Here is a 21,043-nt window from a genome sequence, read left to right as displayed (position 1 = left end):
GGAAATAAAAGAGTAATGCTTATTTTGTTCTATTAAGAAGAAGCCTAATTGTTAAAATTATTGAGTTTCAACAGTCCTTTCTACTTGTGCTTGTCAGTTTTAGTTTATTGTGTTGAAGCAGAAGACGTTTCTGGGGAGGTGAATGTAACCAAATGGCTAGAGCTAGAGAGAAATCTAATTGGATTACCACGCAGTACTTCAACAGAATCTCTCTCCCGATCCCACTGCTGGCGATCATCAAAGAAAACCCAGTGTTCCCCCGTGAGCAAACACGGGATTAACTGCTCAGTTGTGTCAGTTTTGAACCAATACGACCGCGCTGGTTCTTCTGCTTTCAAAAAGACAACTTCAACTTCTAACCGAGACTTGGAAAATTCAAGCTGCATGTTGGATTTCCAGTGCAATGATCATACAATCTGATGAACGGGGCTGGTGGTGCCTTTGCAAAGAGTCACACGGAGAAGCGCAGTGGCTTTCGTGCATTTCATAATTTTCTCTGACTTTTTTTGAAAATGGAAATTTGACAATATCATCAGAGAAAGATTAGGATGCTTTATTCTGCTTTACTCTTTTTTTCATCACTTTAACAGCCCAGAGCAACTGATCATGCACATGATCAAGCCTTTGAGGACACTGTGTTTTGGAGTCTTCGGGAATCCTAACCTCTTTGGCACCGACAAAGACTTATCAGTAGTGATAAAGGATTGTCCTTGTTCGTTTGGGAAATCCAACGCAGCAAAAAACTGATGGAAGTCGGGAAACTGGCAGGATTGAGTTTCCTGGGGGGTAGAAGGAATCATCATATTTCAGAGAGCCAATGGACTCCAAGGTAATTGAGAATTCCTAGACTTCTTCTGGCTCCCACAAGGATTTTCGAAGAGTGTTTTCGACGGAGGAGGATTTAAATGGTGCTAATAACGGAGGAACAAGGTAAAGGTTCAAAGGTTCAAGAGAATGGAGTGGCTGGAGGAGTCAGAATTAGTAAGACTGAGTATAGAACCAATAAAGTGGATATGGATATTCCTGTCATGTCCATCACCAAGGCTGGCAAAGACGACGATGAGAGCGAGGAATCAAGCGAGGCAGATAATGAGGAACTTGAAATCGATTACACTCGAAATTACTGGGAGGATGAGGATGATATCTACCAGGAATTTGAAGAGTTGGACTTTGAGACCTTGCCCGATCGCTCAGACACACAGAGCATTGCCTCAGATGACTCCTTCTATCCCCTCGACAATTCAGTCACCTCTCACATGCGCTACTCGTTTAGCTCTGACAGTCCAGAGCCCATCTCCTTCTTCAAGGCCTGCTGCAACAACAATGCCGTCATTGTCAAGATCATGATCAGACAAGGAGTGACTGAAGAGGAAGTGAAGGAGACTGACAGAAACAGAAGAGTTGGTATCTGTGCATTTATTAGAATAATGTCTTTGACAAAGTCTCACGCACCTTTTTATTCATAAATAATGTTTTTTTATGAAAAAATTAATAGCAGTACAAATGGAAAACTGCGCTGCTGTCTTTCAACGTCATTAGTACAGTTGTGTTCATAAATACCTTTGCTTCTGTACATGTAATGTGTCAGTAGGTCTTACCTTGGTCTCGACTTAACTTTACGAACAATAACAAAACCATATTAAGGTAGACTGCTTGATTTAAAAAAAAAAAGCATCTATTAAAAGTGCCTGGGTGGCTATCAGCACATAGTCTTCAAAACAACATATAAGAATATGCTTACAAGATATGCGATGACTCGTGACAGCTGTGCAGCACTGAGGTTACGGTCATAATTCAGTTGTATACAGATATGATAGAACTTTGACAAACATTTATGCAAGCACACCATTCACTGTGTCAGATTACACACCTCAAGCAATTTTAAATTTAAATAATTTGAAAGTGCAAAACAAAATATTACACACCTGTGATTTTCTTATGACACCCTTTATGCCTGCTTTGAGTAAAAGAATGCTATCATCATCCTGCTCTATCACTGATATCTGGTTTTTCTGTCAGGTCAGCTGAGCATGGTCTAGCTCTTAAAACCCAGTAAGACACTGAAGGTCAGATCCTAAAGGAGGTTCAGAGCAGTTGGTTAAGCCTTCAGTGACAGATGGGCCAGTGCAGTTACCGTGTCACAATGCAGCTTGCCAACCTTGCCCAACCTTTTAAAGGCTTACTATCAGAGGTGTGGACTCGAGTCACATGACTTGGACTCGAGTCAGACTCGAGTCATTAATTTTATGACTTTAGACTTGACTTGAAAAAATGTTCTAAGACTTGTGACTTGACTTGGACTTTTACACCAATGACTTGGGACTTGAATTGGACTTGAACCGGTTTACTTGAAAAGACTTGATATTTTACCCCAAATATAAAATTTAACATGCATATTATATAGAGATTGAAAATGTGACGTCATTCACGGGTAGAACCGCAAAGGATTCTGGGAACTCGTGGCAAGCGGTACTAGCGCACGCAGGCTTTCAATTAAAATCAGTTATACAGCGATAAAAAGAAACACAAAAATGTCAAGAAGCCGTTGTATTATTAACTGCAATAGCCGGTCGCATGACAGCCACGGGAAGCCGACGGGTAAAGAGATCGGTTGTTATCGGATTACGTTGTTGAAGAGAAATTGTTCAAGCCATGTTTCCAAAGTAACAAAGGCGACTGGATTGCAGCCATTCAAAGGTCAAATATAACGTCCCAGAACACTCCAGCTCACAGGTTAGTCTGCTCCAAGCATTTACACGAAGGTCAGTGTTTTGTAGTAGTTAATACGTCATTTTCATAACATAATTAGTGATATAGGTTACAAGCAAGTCTGGCGCTGAACAGAAATTGTCGCGCTATGCTCCTTTATTTATTGTGTTTATTGTGCATAAATAGTGAATTGTCCTGACACAATATTGTGTTTCGCTTCTGTTATTATGGTACATTGACAAAAACATATACTTTTATTCACAGGATAAAACAGGTTTTTTGTATCACTAATTGCCCAGTACGATTACAGCATACAGTATTATTGTCACTGCTACATTTCTGTGATGGGTACCAGAAATTATTTCCACTGCTAATTAATTACCATTGAGCTCAAAGGTCCTATTAATAAACGGTTAACGAATGTGTATTTATGACGACAATTTGTGAGACTGGTAAACTTATGATACGTACGATGGTCTTTCGTTCTACACGGTGCATTTCAAGGTCCTGTACCCATCCGTCGGTAAACTGTACCTGGGCTTGTTGCAGTGACCTGAAGTTACTAAACTTCATGAGTGTATGCGCTCACTCCAAGAACCGTATAATTATAAATATGCATATAAATATGCTAAGATGAGATAGCTGACTTCATCTAACTAGCAAATGTTGTCCAGGCTACGTTGGTGATACAGTTTTGTTTTTTTTTATGTGTATGATATTTTTGTCATGCAATTTTAAAGCCAGTCCTACAAGCGCATCCAAGAATAACATGCAGCTTATCTCAGAACTGTCGGTGAAAATTATTCTTGGAGCTAGGTTTAATTGAGCTGCATTTTAAAGAGGTGCAATTTCACAATTTGTGTATATTTTCTAAGTTCACTATTTTGTCATGAAATACCATGAAATAACCATGAAATTTATACCTTTTCATTCTTGATAGATGTCTGACTTTTAGTTTAAGTTCTTGCCAATATCTCACCTACAGGTGAGGTGAGGATCTTTTTTTAAACCCGGTTACTGTCTCTTGGTCATTTTTAGACATCCCACTTCCAGTGAATCACTTCCACTTTACACCACAATTACTTCAGTTTCTTTGATTTTCTTTGTTGTTTTAGTGGCCAATGCTCGCACAGACCTGTGAATTTAGAACAACTAATTCACAAACACATGCTAAATGGTAAGAACCATAGAGACCGCAATGTTGTTGTTTTCCATATTCAGATGAAAAGGTGGAGTGCTAATTTCACCTGTTTGCTTAGCAAGCTGCACACACATATTGGCTAATTAGTGCAAAGACCCTGCCTAACTACACAGACACAAACTACTACTGCACAAACTACAGTACTAGTAGGCGATTTGACCAGCTGCACTTGTGACACTTATTTTAAGTATAACATCTGCTACATTTATTTTCCATATGGTTTGTCTTACGTGCTTTCAATAGCCTTTCTTGTGAAAATAAAAGAGTAATGCTTATTTTGTTCTATTAAGAAGAAGCCTAATTGTTAAAATTATTGAGTTTCAACAGTCCTTTCTACTTGTGCTTGTCAGTTTTAGTTTATTGTGTTGAAGTTTATTGTGTTATTTATCACATAATTTTGTGACTTCAGTCAAAGGAGGTGAGGCCCAGCAGGCAGGAATGGTTCCAGTTGCCATTGTTGGCAGCTGGAACCATTTCAGCTGCCAACACTGCTGCCAAACTTTAGTCAAAGTCTGAGTCAAAAATCTAACTCTAGTTTCCAGTTGGTTAAAAAAAATCTCTTTGTGTACCAGGCTGTTACACAAAGGCACATTTACAGCACATTAATGCTTTAAAGTTGGACATTTTATAACATGGTAGTCAATGGGATGGCTCACTTTGAATCCAGCTGCAGTTGACCACTAAAGGAAGCACAGTTCTTGGCACTTTTGGCACGTTTTTGTTCTTAACAAAGTTAAGAAAGCTGTGTTTTATTGTTAATCTGAAGATAAATTTGAAAGTGAACTTATTTCTGAACATTTCTGCACACTGGGTAGAAGATTCTGTATGTTCTGTTGAGCTGGAACACACAGTGGAGAGTAGTTCTGGATTAATGTGAAGTCCTTAGGGTCGCCTTGATTATGAATGTGTTGTCATGGGTGTTGCTATCAAATTGGCTGACATCATCTCTATCAACAGCTTGCTTTTTTACCAAAACTTTTTTACCAGCCGTTTGAAAAACGATTACCCAATGCCCTTTAGATCTGCTGTCTCTATGGGAAATTCTTCTTGGAATCACAACACTGTGGGGTCAACCCACTAACTGTTTGCACTCTTTGTGAAGCACAAAAGACCCAATTATTGGCATATGACTGCAAACTGGATGTCATCTTTAATATGTGTTGTGTTGGAAGCAGACTGGCCAGAGACTGCAGCAGAAACCTCAAAACCCATCTCAGTCTTCTTGTGCATTTACCAGCAGCGTGCCCAATTCATAAACTTTGGCATTTTCTAACAAAAGCAAACTGAAAATGTGTGCACACTACAAATGGATAAAGAAAGCAATGACCAGTGGATTTTGTTTTTCTTTGTACAGGTAAGACATATTTACAAGGAAAAATCACTCATTCTGATTCTAGATCATTAAATTTTTAAATAAAAAAATCATGCAAATCTAAACCTCTTTGGGTTTTGTACTGTTAATCAGAGAAAAACAAATTTAAATGAGACCAATAATCAAGGACATGTTTTGTGAATAATCAACACCAAAAATAATAGTTGCAATCTTAATAGTTTAACTTCATGGCACTGCTATTGTCTTAAAGTTGAATAACTGCCATTACTTGCCTTGCAATCAAGTTCTGGTTGAGCAATAAAAGCTTCTTCTAAAGCAAAAACATGTATAATATTTTTTCATTGTTGTACTACACGATTTGGGAAGACTGGTGTGCACAAAATGTCTTGTTGTCTTGACTGGACACAAACTACTATTACATGTGGTGAAACAGTACAGCTAACCCCCCCCCCCCCCCCCCCCCCCCCCCAAACCCATCTCCATAGAGACTGTGTCAGCTCCCAAAAAGACAAAAAAACAAACTAAAAACCAGCAACAAACAACTTAAACATAAACAATTACAAAGAAAGAACAATACAGTATCCACATCTGAACCAAAGAGTAAAACAGTGAAATGTAGATTATTAAATATTAGGTCTCTCTCCTCTGTTGACTTAATAATTGATCAACAAATCGATCTACTCTGCCTTACAGAAACCTGGTTGCAGCAGGATGATTATGTTAGCTTAAATGAATCAACACCCCCGAGACTACCAGAAATCTCGAAGCACAGGCCGAGGGGGCGGTGTGGCAGCAATTTTTCACACCAGCCTATTAATTAACGAAAGACCAAGACAGACTTTTAATTCATTTGAAAGCCTGATGCTTAGCCTTGTCCACCCCAGCTGTAAAACTCAGAAACCAGTCTTACTTGTTATCATCTATCGTCCACCTGGGCCTTACACAGAGTTTCTGTCTGATTTCTCAGACTTTATATCTAATTTAGTTCTCAGCTCAGATAAAATAATTATTGTGGGTGATTTTAACATCCATGTAGATGCTAAAAATGACAGCCTCAACATGGCATTTAATCTGTTATTAGACTCAATTGGCTTCTCTCAAAATGTAAAAGAACCCACCCACCACTTTAATCACACTCTAGATCTTGTTTTGACATATGGCATAGAAACTGAACATTTGACAGTGTTTCCTGAAAACCCTCTCCTGTCTGATCATTTCCTGATAGCATTTACATTTACAATAATTGATTACACAGAAGTGGAGAGTAGACTTTATCAAAGTAGATGTCTTTCTGAAAGCGCTGTAACTAAGTTTAAGAATATAATCCACCCACTGTGATCATCTTCAATGACCTGTACCAACATAGAGCAGAGCAGCTATCTGAACGCTACTCCAACAGAGGTCGATTATCTTGTTAATAATTTTAACAATAACAATAATTTTACCTCCTCACAGTTTTTCCTTCCCACTGTCGCCAAAGTGCTTGCTCATAGGGGGTCATATGATTGTTGGGTTTTTCTCTTTATCTATGAAGCGCCTTGAGGCAACTTTTGTTGTGATTTGGCGCTATATAAATAAAATTGAATTGAATTGAATTAATGTATGTTCATTGCATGAATGCACGCACACACAGTATTGACTACACTAACACTAATGTCATCTACAAACTGAACCTGCAGTGTGCCACTTTGCTGACCAGATACACTAAACGATTTAACAGCAATGACCTTTTAAAACAAATGCAAATCTGCTCAAAGCAACTTTGTTTAGAGCAAAAAAAGATTGTCCAGCCCGAAACCTTTACCAGTGTGTTCCCACTCACTGTGACAAAAACAAAACAGAACACCACCTTGTTATTCACATGTAAGCGGGCAGACCAGTAAGATTTATTTTTTTATGGCAATCACCACATTGCTTTTTGTCCTGGAGGTGAACATTTTTATAGAGCCATAAAAAGAGAATATAACAACAAGCTTCACTGTAAATAAGAATGATTTTGTGTGTGTGTGTGTGTGTGTGTGTGTGTTTTAGGAGCTGAAATAAATCACAGAAAAAGAAAACGTTGGATGCCAAGGCGTTTTGTTTTTGTGTTTCAGTCTGGCTTGATTGTGGCGTGCTATAACGGCTATGTGGATGTGGTCATCGCTCTTTCTCAATGCCCGTATCTGGATGTTAACTGGCAGGACAACGAGGGGAACACCGCTCTTATAACTGCAGCTCAAGCAGGTAACACCCCCCCCCCAGGCCTTTGAATCAAATCCCACCACAGTCCATACTTGCACACATGTTTTAAAAACAGAGGTTTTGAAACTGAGTATACTTTTGAAATTTAACAGTCTAATCGTTTAAATTCTTTCTTGTTATTCTTTTACAGAATGTTTCTTGTTATGACAGCTTGCAAATGATTTTTTTCTTGAAATAATAACAAATATTTCATCTTATATATCTTAAATTGTTCTTGTTTTTCTAAGAACAGTCAAAGTTACTCAGATCATACAATGTTTAGTAAAAATGTGATAACAAGTTTCTTCTATATGTTATTTAAAAAGCTGTGTGGCTGATTTGTATGTTTTAGATACAAAACTCCAACAGTAACATAAACAGTCAGATAATGAAGTAAAATATAAAATACATAATGCCGCTTAATGTATGCACATGCTAATATGTTGAGCTGTAAGTTTGGTATGTGTTCCAGTGAAGGCTGGACTCTCTCTGCACTCCAATGTACGCTGCTCCTTTGTGGAAGAGCTACAGAGAGAGCAGTGTGCAGAAACTCACTGAAGCATATAATGATGGATTTAGGCTGAATCTCAAGTTGCAAAGGTGGAGCAGTGCAAGCCAAATGTTTGTTAGTGTTGGAGTTCCTACCTGTCATGCTATATTTCACAATCTGATGCACAGTTGTATGTGTAGCGTAAAGAACTCCAGAATGTAATTTGCATGTATGCATTTTATTTGCTCGTGTGTGTCTTTAATAAAGTGAAATCAACTGAACTATAGTGATAGAACAATAGAGAGGGACATAAGAGGGAAGTAAAAGTCAAGCAGGCTTCATATGCTACTTAAGTACTCCATCTATTTGCTTCCGCTTATCCTTTTTCAGGGTCGCGGGGGGCGCTGAAGCCTATCCCAGCTGTCAAGCACTGTTTGTTAGGCGTGGTACACCCTGGACAGGTCGCCAGTCTGTCACAGGGCTAACACACAGAGACAGACTACTTAAGTACAGTATAGTGTAAACGTACTTAGTCACATTCCAGCTTCCTCAATTTTCCTGAATTAAGCCAACTCAAATAAACTGAGTTGATCAGCTTTTTAACGAAAAATACTGGTAACTTAATTAAAGGTAATTAATATTTTTAATTAACGCCAATATTAGGTTTATAAGGTATAAGGACATAGATGGTTTCTGATGGATTAATGGTTCTATTTATATTGTTTATTAACTATGTTCTGATACAAGATGAAGCAATCACATCGTGTGTGTGCGCGCGCATGTGTTCCTGTCAAGCTATCTTTGTGAGGCCTGAAATCTGCATTCTACTATACTTGTGAGAACCAACAGTCACTTGTGAGGACACACACACCGGTCCTCACAAATTTGAAGGCCTTTTTGAGGCTCAAAATGTGGTTTTGGTGTCAGGGTTACAATTAGGTTATGGTTAGGTTTAGGGTAAGGGTAAGTGTTTGGGTTAGGCATTCATTTTTAATGGTTAGGTTTAGGGTAAGGGGCTAGGGAAAGCATTATGTCAATGAAGGTCCTCACTAAGATAGCTGAACGGGATTGTGTGTGTGTGTGTGTGTGTGTGTGTGTGTGTGTGTGTGTGTGTGTGTGTGTGTGTGTGTGTGTGTGTGTGTGTGTGTGTGTAAAAGCCCTCCATGGTAATCACATTCTATATGTCATTGATACATCTTATAGAATGTGATGACGTCACAGCTCCAGAGCTGTGTTTTCTCCACAAACACGACTTCAGTTATGTTACAGATTGCTAATGTTGATCTGTAACTGTGATTTTCTTCCAACCTTGCAAATGTTCCATCAACAAATGCAGAAAAACATGCAACTCTGTGAAGCCCAAAGATCCCAGAATACGTTGGTAAGTCTTTCCGATGAAACCTTTTGGTTTAAATTGAAAGACGTGACCACCTACGGCCATCTTAAGACGGAAATTTACACAGTGGGTAACTGGATCCCAAAATTCTGGGAGGATGAAAAATCATCTGTGCCACAGATAGAGCAGATAGTTTTTGAAGAACATTTCTGGACCATCATGGTAAACGAAGTCCTGTGTGCCCACATCCAACACGAAGCCTTCAAGGTGGCTGATCTGATCAGGAGAGAATGTGAGAGTCGAAAGAAGCCAGCAAGACAAAAGAAGAATGAAAAACCAGCCAAGCTGCGCCAAAGGACAACTTCTTGTCCGTTCTGAAAAATTTTGAAGAGCACGCTCACCTCCAGAAGGAAGCAAATAAAGTGGCTGAGCTGATTAAGAAAAGGGACAATCTTTTGTGCATCCGTGTTGGTATGAAGACTGTAATTAAGTTACGTTTCAAAGCTCATTTTTATTTCTCCATGACATCAACAAGCATCTGAAATGTAGTGGGCAAACTGCAACTTGCAAAGGCCATCACTGTGTATTAGAGGAAATCATCAGGTATCATAAATGTGCTTCAGTTAGCTAATGGACATGACTAAATTCAGTTTCCTTTTTTACTGCAACATCTTCATTTGCAGCTTTCTTGTGTGTCTAAATGAAAAGCATGAGATCAGGTGAATTTATAAACTTGGGTTGTCCATGCAGTATTGATTCATTATCACAAAAACAAAAGGCAAATTACAAGAAGCTATATTTGGCTTAAACTCTACATAAAGGCACACAAAGTCTGTTTACTTCAGTTCATCACTGTGTAGTCATGCAGTGATGGACTATGTAAATACTCCCTTCCACACATTTTAATTATTATTATTTTTTTAATATGGAGATCTGTAAACCCTCAAAAGCCAAATATTTAATTGAAATACTAATCGAAGCAGGTGATTACGTACTGAAGGCATGAGTGGCATCACGTGCCGCTTTTATTTAAAATGTTTCTTTTAAGTTTGTTTCCAGGGTAACTTGCCGATTTCAGCAGCTTATTCATTGGGAGACCAATCCACGGCCTGGAAGCGTGTTTGGGATGATTGTCACACTGCAAAATGAAGCTGTTGAAAGTCAGATACTTTCCTGATAGTACTGTGCAGTGAAACAAAATCTGACAAGATCCTCACCAGCACTGGCTGAAATGCTCCCATCACACCATCACAGAGCGTCAGACACTCCCCGTTACTCCTCTGTTCACAATGCTGACAATGATTTGAACCCAAATTTTTAAGTTTGACTTCATCTCTCCATAAAACCTGTTGCTGCTGATTTTCAGTCCAAAGAAAAACTCATCAGAAAGACGACAGAACTATTGCTTGAGACCACTTTAAACGTGACAAGAACGTCTGGTTCCTTAGAAGCAAAACAGAAAGAAATGGGGGGTGGCTCAAGACTTTTGCACAGCTCTATATGGTGGAAGAAAATCTACCGCATAGAAATGAGTCACACCGATTTTAATAGATCCAAATTATGATTTGTGTTGTATAATGGGGTCTGGTGGTTCCCATTGCAAGAATCACCGTTATTTGCTCACATTAATCCGTACCATCATAAGTAATTTCATAGTGATGCAGCCACATGTATCAGACATGGCGCCCTGGCCTCTTATCTGCTAACAATGATGAATGGCTCACTGCAGCCAGTGATGAATAGCTGTAGGCTGCTCTTCATTTTCTGCTTCATTAAAAAAGTATCGATCCTTTTTCACACAAAAATCTTCAGCAGCACCTCAGACGACTCAGGCGACCACCACCACACACTGCACCATCACAAAAGTGCTTCCTGACCCTTTACTAAACTCTAGACTAAACTCTAGACTTAGTTTGGGAATCAAGGCAGTAATGAATTTATGTCCAGCCCAATGCTAAAACTGTATCTCACATCCTTAGCCTTAGCCTGGTTTTGCTCATTTAGGAATGTTGCAGCCGATTGCTCTGGATTTCTAAGAAAATATATTTTAAAAAAATTTATAATTACTACATCCTGATCTTAATGCACACTAAACAGTTTTGCTTGATGACTCAGTGCTAACCAATCTGACAGGGGTTTTGGCATTATTTGGGGTTTGTAGCACTAGTGTGATTTCATCCTGCAAAAAAAAAAAAAACAAGTGAAAAGGATACGCAAAGTAATGACATTAAAGATGAAAGTGTGTAAGTGTTTTAAAAATAATAAGATCATAACTAAGATTTTTTAAAAATATGTGTAACACAAATGTGATAGACATATTTTTAGATTCTGCATGGCAACACTTTTCAAAGTGCTGTCTCAAATAAACCTGAAAGAAACGATTCAGATGTTAGAATGAGTAGCTTTAGTGTTGTTTTTTTAATTAAAATGCTTTCACATTAAATCATGTTATCAGCTAATGCTAGCAACCCTGGTTAACAAGTTGCATCCATACACTGTATGGGAGCAACACACATAAATAAACGAATAAAATATAATTTTACTCACCAAAACAGGAGCACAAACTTCAACAGCACCACAAAAAGATCTGATTTAATGACTGGAATTAGCAGAAGTGAGGCCCTGCAGGAGCACCTGCCTGTGTTGGCACACCTGTCATAGCAGTCATGCTGCAAACTTTAAGACCAAACAAAGTCATGAAAGGTGAATTATAAAAAAGATTCAGGTTCGGCACATTTGTTATGGAGGAGGAAATTTGCTCTGGACTGAAAGTGATTTTTCTCTCAGGCAGTAAACGTGCTATTTTCATTGATGACGTTGGGCGTTTCAACACTGGAGCCTATGGGGAACGACTCACTTTTGAAGCCAGACTCAAGTGGCCACTAGAGAAAACGCAGTTCTTTTGACATTTTAGAAATGGCTTCATGTTTCAGCCACTGGAGACTGCAACTTAATGTCCACTGTGTTTTCAGAAAAATGTCATCGAAGTATCGTAGAAAGAAGAGGGAGAAAGCGGCTGCTGGAATATACAAATGCAATCCTTTCATAACGTGTTTTTTCTTGTGCAGGTCATGCCATCATTTCCAACTACCTACTAAACTACTTTCCTGGTCTGGACATCGAGAGGAGGAACTGTCACGGTTTCACAGCTTTGATGAAGGCTGCCATGCAGGGCCGGGCTGAGTGTGTTAGATCGATCATGTTGGCAGGTATATAAATGCAATAAAGATCATGAAAGCCTCAACACCGAGGGAACAAAGAAAACATTTCTAAAAATTATTGTGATTTTCAAAACACCCCCCCCACATATCCATACAGGAGGTGATATCCAGGCTCGGGACTTTGGCCGGAAAATGACACCCAAGGAGTGGGCGCTCTTCACCGGTCGGTATGAAACAGCCCGCCTGATGAGTCGGCTGATGTCCAACCCTTGTCCTGAGCAGTTCTGTGACTCCTTCTCCCTGGAGTGGCCACTGCTGGAGGTTAATACACGTTTCTTAATTTTGGATCAACTGTTGAAGGCACCGCATTTAAAATATAATCCAATTTTCAAGTTAAATGTTTCTTTTTTAAATGAACTATTTGGTCTTCTACAGGAGTTGGTGGCCCAGGCCCAAGAGCCAAAGACCTGTAAGCAGCGTTTGATCAACCTTCTTTCCTGCTGCCCTTATAGATTTTACATCAACAACAAGGTAAAACCTATGGAAGATGGTGTCCTTGAACACATGGTCCGGATCACCACGGGACTGTCCAGTCCGCTTATCGCCACAGCTTGCCGCACGGTGTGCCCGAGCAGCCCGCCGTGCATCGGAAAACGTCGTCACGCGGTGCAAGAGATTCTAAAGAGGCAACGTCTGGCGGAGCTGAAGCGCTTGGGCCCAGAGAGGCTAAACAACTACAAGAAACGTTTCCAGAACTCACGGATCCTCCTCATCCCCAGGGAGAAGGATCGGAGGGCCAGTCTCCAGCCTCAGCTGCTAAACAACATGGCAGCGGCGTCCACAGTGGCCATAAGACGAGCCAGCCTGCTGCCACTCCATATGCTGAGGAGAAGCAGTGTGAGGCCGGGCCTAGTGGTTCCCAAGGTGAGGCTCTGCAAGGCCCCAGCTCCAAGCTACAAACCAGAAAAACTCAGAAGGAACAGTAACCAGAACCAGCTCCAGATACCCAAGTGGGATTATAAAATGAAGAAAATAGGGAGGATGCAGGAGGAGGAGCGGCAACGACTGCTACCCCTGATTAGGAGAAGATGAAGGACCAAAGAAAGCTAAAGGAGACGTGACTTACTGTAGCTTCAAAGTGCTCAGTGTAAATCTCGACATGGCTCTCAAAATGCATATTCTTGCAGAAAAAGACACTTTGTAGACCAAACTGCTCATCGTCTTCTTTGTTAGGGTTTCCTGCAATGTTGCCTTTTTTTCTACTTGAAACCACTCTTACTTTTCAAGGTGCACTTTGTGCTGGAATGTGGCAGATATGGGAGCACAAGAAAAATATCATGTACATGTAACATAATAGCTCTTATTTGTATGTCTGTTGGTATGCTGACAAATTCATTGTGTATTATTATGCATTCTATGGAATGTGGCAGAGAGTGGTGAGATGCTTATTCAAAAAAAGGAAAACATCACACATTACTCATTACTTTTCTTAAAAGTAACACAGTACTTAATTACTCATCATAGAAAGTAATCTGTGGACACTAACGGTTACATTACTTACATGTTACTCTATAATAAGTCCTGAAATGCACTGTCACATTAACTATAAACCTGAGGCTACAGTCCCACACACTGACACAAATCCCTATCCTGATGAGGGCACAGCGTTAGCTTTAAACACAAAACCTACAACAAAACACAAAAACGAAATCAGGACAAAGAGAATTTAAAGGGATTATAGAAAAAAACCTCATCACTGCCTTTATTACCTATCTAAACCCAGGCTCTATCTGCTGGGGTGGGCTCTTCATCCGCCCAGCTATACCCCTCAGCTAGCTATTCGCTAGCTTTGTGTTAGCAATAGCATGCTATCTATGCAGATGCCCCTGAAGAGCTAATGTTGTGTTAGCAGTATAACACACGTTGTGTTGTTTTTGTATGTATACCGAGCTTGTTATTAACTGCACGCACACACTGAACTCTGCTCCGCTTCCACTTTATTTCTTATTCTTTTTCCGTTGCCCTGAAGCTTCTTGCTCGCGAGTGAATTACACACATTGCAGCAACACAGTGCCATCTAGTGGCTGATACACACATGAGTCAACATGCTACATCTCCCTTCTTAAAAAAAAAAAAACACAACTCAGGCTTGTAAAATTTCTAAGGCAACTGAAATTACAGGAATAACATCCTGAGCACATCCATTGATAACATAGCATTCGACTCAATACTGGCTATATCACAAACATAATAAACAGATGCATTTAGTGACATCATTGGAACAACAAACATATAAACAGCCTCTTTTTTTTTTTTTTCCTAGGGCAGCGATCCACCTGCACCCTTTACAATATTACAGGTCCAAGACCTGTCTTGGTTTGGTAACACGCCCATATCGAGTCGTGTATCCAGGTGTTGTAATGTCTTCACCAGGGGGCTCCACAGGCGGGGGCTGAGATACCACAGGGCTGTCATCGCTGATGCCTGTTGGTTGAATGAACTCCTCACCTCCTATGCTGTTCCTGCTTCTGCGGAGGTGTCGGCGGTTACGCCGGTAAACTTGTCCTGTATCTGTGGTTATGTTGTAGCTTCTGGACGTGTCGGCACAACTTGTGACCACAGCTGGCTTCCAGGAACCGTCTTGTTGCCGGAACCGGACCGGTGTGCCAGGACATAGTTGAGGCAGAGGTCGGGCGGCTTTGTTGAAATAAGTCTGCTGGCGCTGCTGGCAGACCTCTCTCCTCTCACGCACTGTTTGCTGGCAAACTACTTGGGGTTCCAGCTGTTTTGATGTTGCAGGGAGGATGGAGCGAAGTCTCCGGCTCATGAGTAGTTGTGCAGGCGACTTTAAGTTGTCCACGGGGGTGTTCCGGTATTCTAATAGGCTCAAGTAGGGATCCTTATGTTCCGCTTTGGCCTTGTCCAGAAGTTTCTTTGCTGTCTGGACTGTTTTCTCGGCTAGGCCGTTGCTCTGTGGGTAATGGGGACTAGTAGTGGTGTGGGTGAAACTCCATGACTTTGCGAACTGTTGAAACTTACTCGAAGCATAGCACGGACCGTTATCACTAATCACCGACTCTGGAATACCATGCCTAGCCATGACTGACTTTAGTTTGTGGATCACTGCTTCTGCAGTGCAGCTGCGCAGTCTTTCCAACTCGAAGAATCTACTGTAGTAATCTACCATGATGATGTAGTCTTCCGAGTTCCAAGTGAACAGATCGGTGGCTATGACCTGCCACGGTCGTTCTGGTATTGCATGTGACAACAGGGGTTCCTTGGGGTTAGCAGCTTGTCTCTCCTGGCATGTGCTGCAGGCTCCGACTGCTTCCTCAATCTGCTTTCCCATGCCTGGCCAAAACAGAAGGTCTCTGGCTCTGTTTTTGCTCTTTTCTATACCCATATGGCTGGAATGAATCCGATCTATCATGTCCTTTCTGAGCCTTTTTGGGATGATCATTTTCTCTCCTTTAAACATGATCTCGTCTATCAGTGAGATCTCATCCCTGTGGTTCCAAAACTCCTGGATGTCAGGCGGGCATTGAGACCTTTTATCTGGCCATCCACTCAATGTGGTCCTTCTCAGGGTGTTGAGCTGAGGATCCTGGGCTGTTTCGTTTCTTATCTCTGAGAGTCTCTGGTCACTGACAGGCATGTTGCTGAGGACTGAGTGGATCTGCGCATCCATCCCGTCACATAGTGATTTGACGTGGAACTCTATGGATTTCCGGGAGAGCGTGTCGGCTACCGGGATGTCTTTCCCTGGCTTGTGGATGATGCTGATGTCGTACTTTTGCAGCTGTATTATCATCCTCTGTAGCCGTGGTGGTGCTGATGCTAGTGTTTTTTTGAGTATGGACTCAAGTGGCTTGTGGTCCGACTCAATGGTCACATGTCGACCGTACATGTACTCGTGGAACCGCTTGCAACCAAAGAGAACAGCATACAGCTCTTTTTCTATTTGGGCATAGTTCTGCTCAGTGCTGTTAAGTGACTTGGATGCGTAGGCAACTGGCTTGCCGTCCTGCAGCATCACAGCACCGAGGCCACTTTTGGATGCATCGACCTGGAGTCGTAGCGCTTTCTTGGGGTCAAAGAAGGAGAGAACTGGGCCTGGTTCTTTAGTGATCAGCTCCTTCATTCGTTGAAAGGCTCTGTCATGGTTCTTGTCCCATACAAACTCACTGTCCTGCTTTAACAGCTGGCGGAGCGGAGCATTTATCTCTGACAGGTGTGGGGCAAATCTTGCTAGATAATTAACCATCCCCAGCACTGTTTCCAATTCCGCCCTGTTCTGTGGGGGCGCCATGTCTTGGACTGCTTTTACTTTTTGTGGATCTGGTTTCAGCCCTTCATGTGACAATGTGTGACCGAAGTAACTGACCTCTTTGACGCAGATGGTGCACTTGTCAGGGTTCAGTTTTACACCTCTCTCTCTGCTGCGCTGCAGCATGGCCCTCAGGTTGTCGTCATGCTCCTGTTTGGTTTCTCCGAAGACCAGTACGTCGTCCACAATGGCTGCCACGCCCCTCAGGCCCTCGTAGGTCTCGTCCACGCGTCGCTGGAACTCATCCTGAGCTGAGATTATGCCGAATGGCAACCTGAGGAAGCGGTACCTGCCAAACACAGTATTAAATGTGGTTAACAGAGATGATTCGTGGCTTAGCTTAATGGCCCAGTAGCCTGATCTGGCGTCCAAAACACTGAAATACTTGGCCCCAGCAAGTTTTGTGGTGACATCCTCCAAGGTGGGTAGAGGGTAATGGGGTCTTTGTATAGCCTTGTTGAGGGGTCTGGGGTCCAGACATACTCTGAGTCTGCCCGTCTTGGGTTTTCCCACAACAACAAGTGCATTCACCCAGTCCGTAGGATCTGTGACCTTTCATATGATTTGATTCCTTTCCATGTTGTCGAGCTCGTCTTTGAGTCGGGCTCGCAGAGCGATGGGAATCCGACGAGGTGGGCTGACTGTGGGTGCAACGTCTGGATTTACATGGAAACTGCATTCACCAGGAAATTCTCCTATCCCTTTGAATACGTCTGCATATTCGTCTAGTATTGCCTGTGAACTGTTGGTTGTCTTGCCTCTTTCTTCCGTCACTGCCATCACGATCCTTACCAGGTTAAGGTCACGGCAAGCTTTCATTGCTAATACAGGTGGGGCGCTTGTGTTAACAACATGGAATTCCAACGTGCAGGTCTTGTCTTTGTGTTTGCATTTTAACTGGCATTTTCCTGCCACGCTGAGTGAGTGTCCTCCGTAATCTGTGAGCTTGTGTGTGACAGGCTTCAGTGTCACATGTGGGAAGAGTGTCTGGAACATGTTGGCTGGAATTGTGTTTGCTTGCGCCCCAGTGTCAACTTTAAACCTCACTGTCTGTGGGGGGGAACCAAGCTGCATGTCTGCATATGCTTGCTCATCCTTTCTTCCTTCATTTTCTATGGTGATGCTATCAATGTAGAAACAGTCTTGGTCCTCATCTGTGTCCTTAGTTGTCGTTTCTATGTTCTCTCTCACAGTGTGTACTGATTTGAGGTGGGTTTTTGTCTGCGAAGGGAGTCTTGACCTGCATGCTCTTGCAAAATGGTTCATTTTCTTGCATTTTGCACATTGCTTCCCTTTTGCTGGGCAGATGTCTTTATTACTGTGTTGTCCGGCACAATAGCTGCACGTTTTTAGTGTTGCATTAGCGTGTTCTTTTGGTCTCACGCTTCTTGTTTGATATTCTTGTCTGTGCGATTTCCTGCCGATGGCGTGCACAGTTTCTTGGCCCCTGGAGTGACCCATAGTTTTTAGCTGTTGCTTTGCTAGCTCGTGTGATCGTGCTATATCTATAGCTTTCTCTAGCGTGAGCTCTGCGCCTTGGCTGAGTAGCTTTTCTCGGACGTGTGGCGAGTTAGTGGCAAATACAATGCGATCCCTGACCATTTCATCTGTATTTGGGTATCCACAGTCTTTAGCAAGTAGTTTCAGTTCCGTAATAAACTGTTCAAATGTCTCATTTTCACCCTGCATCTTTTCATGAAACTTATATCGGGCGTAGATTGGGTTAGCTTTCGGTATGATGTAATCAGTGTACTTATCGTAGTACGTCTGAAGCTTTCGGGAGTCGTCTGCGGTGAGCGTCCACGTGTTGTAGACGTCCCGTCCTTTCTCACCGACCCATAGAAGAAGGTAGCTGCATTTGTCTGCCTCCTCCTTCCCCCGAAGAGGACCAGCGAACATTAGCTCGGCGTGCTGCTTGAAACGCCGCCATGCCTCGGGCAGGTTGCTGGAGTCCCAATCCATACGCGGTGTGGGAACGCCGTAAGCCTCCATGTCTGCGCTGTCCGACGGCGAGGGATTGCGTAGAATCCGCTACTCTGACACCATGTGTTGTTTTTGTATGTATACCGAGCTTGTTATTAACTGCACGCACACACTGAACTCTGCTCCGCTTCCACTTTATTTCTTATTCTTTTTCCGTTGCCCTGAAGCTTCTTGCTCGCGAGTGAATTACACACATTGCAGCAACACAGTGCCATCTAGTGGCTGATACACACATGAGTCAACATGCTACACACGTGTCTGTCCTGAATGCAGTTTGCACTTTGCAGTTTTGTTCTCTCGTGCAATAAAAATAAAAGTTGTAGACCTTTTTTTAAATTTTCCTCCTCCCTTAACTGAAATGAGCGGATTACAGTGCAAGTGCACATCAGGACGAAGTCATAATTGATAGTTTTTTTTCCTTCTACCTGCCCATTGTGCACATAATTTAGGAACCTTTGTAACTCATGTAATGAGTTCATGATATGATTGCTCAGTTTAGTCCAATAACGTGTTACATTACTGTGTTATTTAAAAATGTAATGGGATAACAGTTACGTGTTACTTTGGAATGGGTTAACACCCAACACCATAACCCACCTATAGGCAAAAACCACACACTGCTGACCTTGTTGCTTGAAAACAATCCAGGTTTAACACACCAGCCATTGTTAATGGTTGACCTTCTAAGGTCTAAGCCATCATACGTAGGAACCCTAAATCTACCCTAACTCTGTATTTTGGAGAAAGCCAATATAGACTTTTTTCACTTGGGAATTACAAGCAATATATTAATACCAAAAATGGCACATTCTGATTTTCTAGGGTTAGTGCTCGGTTAAAGCTGGGGATGGTGTAGATAACATCATATTTAGAGGATTAAGCACACTGAAGGTTGTAAGATAAGACAGAAGTGAGATTATATCACAGGACAGAATGGTTTGGATGGAGACAAAGAACAGCAACGGGATGAGAGGTGTAAGAGAGGAATGCAGACATACAGAAATCATAGAGACACTATAGGGTCTGTTTTGAAGCCTCATGTCTCATATTTCATCTTGGTATTTTGACCGATGAGCGAGGGGTGATTCTGGCTGAGAACCGAGAGACCCTGTATGCTCACATGACAGCAACTTATCAAACAGAACATTTGGACATCATATTCTACTCAAGGGGATCAAAACTGAGACTCTAATCTTACCAGGAAAGGGTGTTTTGGGGTCATAGATTACTTTATGCCAGCTGCTTCCTTAAACTGAAGAACTCGGTTAGGTCTGTCAGACCCTTTTATATCATCTATTTACTCTAAATGTAACACAATTTTTTTTTTTAAATTAAAACAAAGTTCCCCATTTATTTTTCAGTTTTGGAAGCTGTGTCCATCTTTTACAGTCCATGGGTCCTATTTACCTTAGAAGAAAAAAGGGTAAAAGCCTTGGAGAAAGGGCACAACGTATTGGAAACTGACATACACATTTATTGGAGAGGAATACCAAGAGGGCGGGAATGGGGCTTTAAAGAGCAGGAAGGTAACAGCCAGTTGGAGGGATTTTAACAGGATGGAGAGAAGAGCTCCGACACGGCCAAATGATGATTGGTGACTGGCTGTCACAGATGATAGCTGCAGACAAGGACAGCTGAACATTCAGGAGGAAGCCAGCAAGCCATTTTACATCAATACATAGTACAACAGGAATTTTCATGGAAGTGGAGAGCTTACGAGCAGTTCTTGATAGCTGAGCTGAGAAGCCAGCTCACGCAGGCTTTGTGAGGGCTTTGTGGAGAATTTGAAAGGCAGCGCCAAAAATAAACAGCTTAGTGCTAGACTGTGACTTGTTGACTTCACAAAAAAACACCATGAGAAACATACACTGTCGTCTCGAACCCTGTGCATGAGATGAAGCACGTGTCCCAATTGTTCTGAACAAACATTAAAACATTTTAAACTTGCCAGCTCCATACTTTAAGGTCTGCGTGATGTCTGACTGCGCCCATGTGCAGGCAAATGTAGAGGATTCACTGTGTGCAAATCATTCCTGCTGCCTCCTATTGGCCATCTAAACCAGATTATCCATTATTGAGAACATGTCAGAAAGGGCATCTTCAATTTTTGGCTAATGTTGAGGACGTGTTTACTGTCAGGTACTGTATAGATCCAGTGCTCTGTGAGTACTGGTGATGGTGTGAAAGTCATCCTTAGCTCTTCCAGTGCAATGCTTCAATATTTTGGCTAATTTTGCTCCAGAATGGTCATAATACAAAAAAACATTTAAATGTGCTTAT

At 41.7% G+C, this 21,043-nt stretch overlaps 1 protein-coding gene across 1 annotated transcript; it reads left to right on the top strand.

Annotated features, from left to right (window-relative positions):
• The first annotated feature begins 237 nt into the window (after positions 1–237).
• Positions 238–19,092, top strand: ankrd33bb (ankyrin repeat domain 33Bb). Its single transcript, XM_004565306.5, has 5 exons — positions 238–1,400; positions 7,340–7,469; positions 12,361–12,501; positions 12,611–12,774; positions 12,889–19,092. The coding sequence occupies exons 1-5, from the start codon at positions 906–908 to the stop codon at positions 13,543–13,545; spliced, it is 1,587 nt and encodes a 528-aa protein (XP_004565363.1). The 5' UTR covers positions 238–905; the 3' UTR covers positions 13,546–19,092.
• The last annotated feature ends 1,951 nt before the right edge of the window (positions 19,093–21,043 follow it).

Source organism: Maylandia zebra, linkage group LG18 (assembly GCF_041146795.1).
Source record: "Maylandia zebra isolate NMK-2024a linkage group LG18, Mzebra_GT3a, whole genome shotgun sequence".
In the NCBI taxonomy this organism is placed as follows: Eukaryota; Metazoa; Chordata; class Actinopteri; order Cichliformes; family Cichlidae; genus Maylandia; species Maylandia zebra.
Note: the sequence above shows the minus strand (reverse complement) of the source record. Positions and strands in the feature narration are given on the sequence as shown.

Coding starts and splice junctions, on each gene's coding strand:
- ankrd33bb (XM_004565306.5), top strand. CDS start 906: ATGGTGCTAATAACGGAGGAACAAGGTAAAGGTTCAAAGGTTCAAGAG. Junction 12,502..12,610: donor TAGATCGATCATGTTGGCAG/GTATATAAATGC, acceptor ATATCCATACAG/GAGGTGATATCCAGGCTCGG. Junction 12,775..12,888: donor TGGAGTGGCCACTGCTGGAG/GTTAATACACGT, acceptor GGTCTTCTACAG/GAGTTGGTGGCCCAGGCCCA.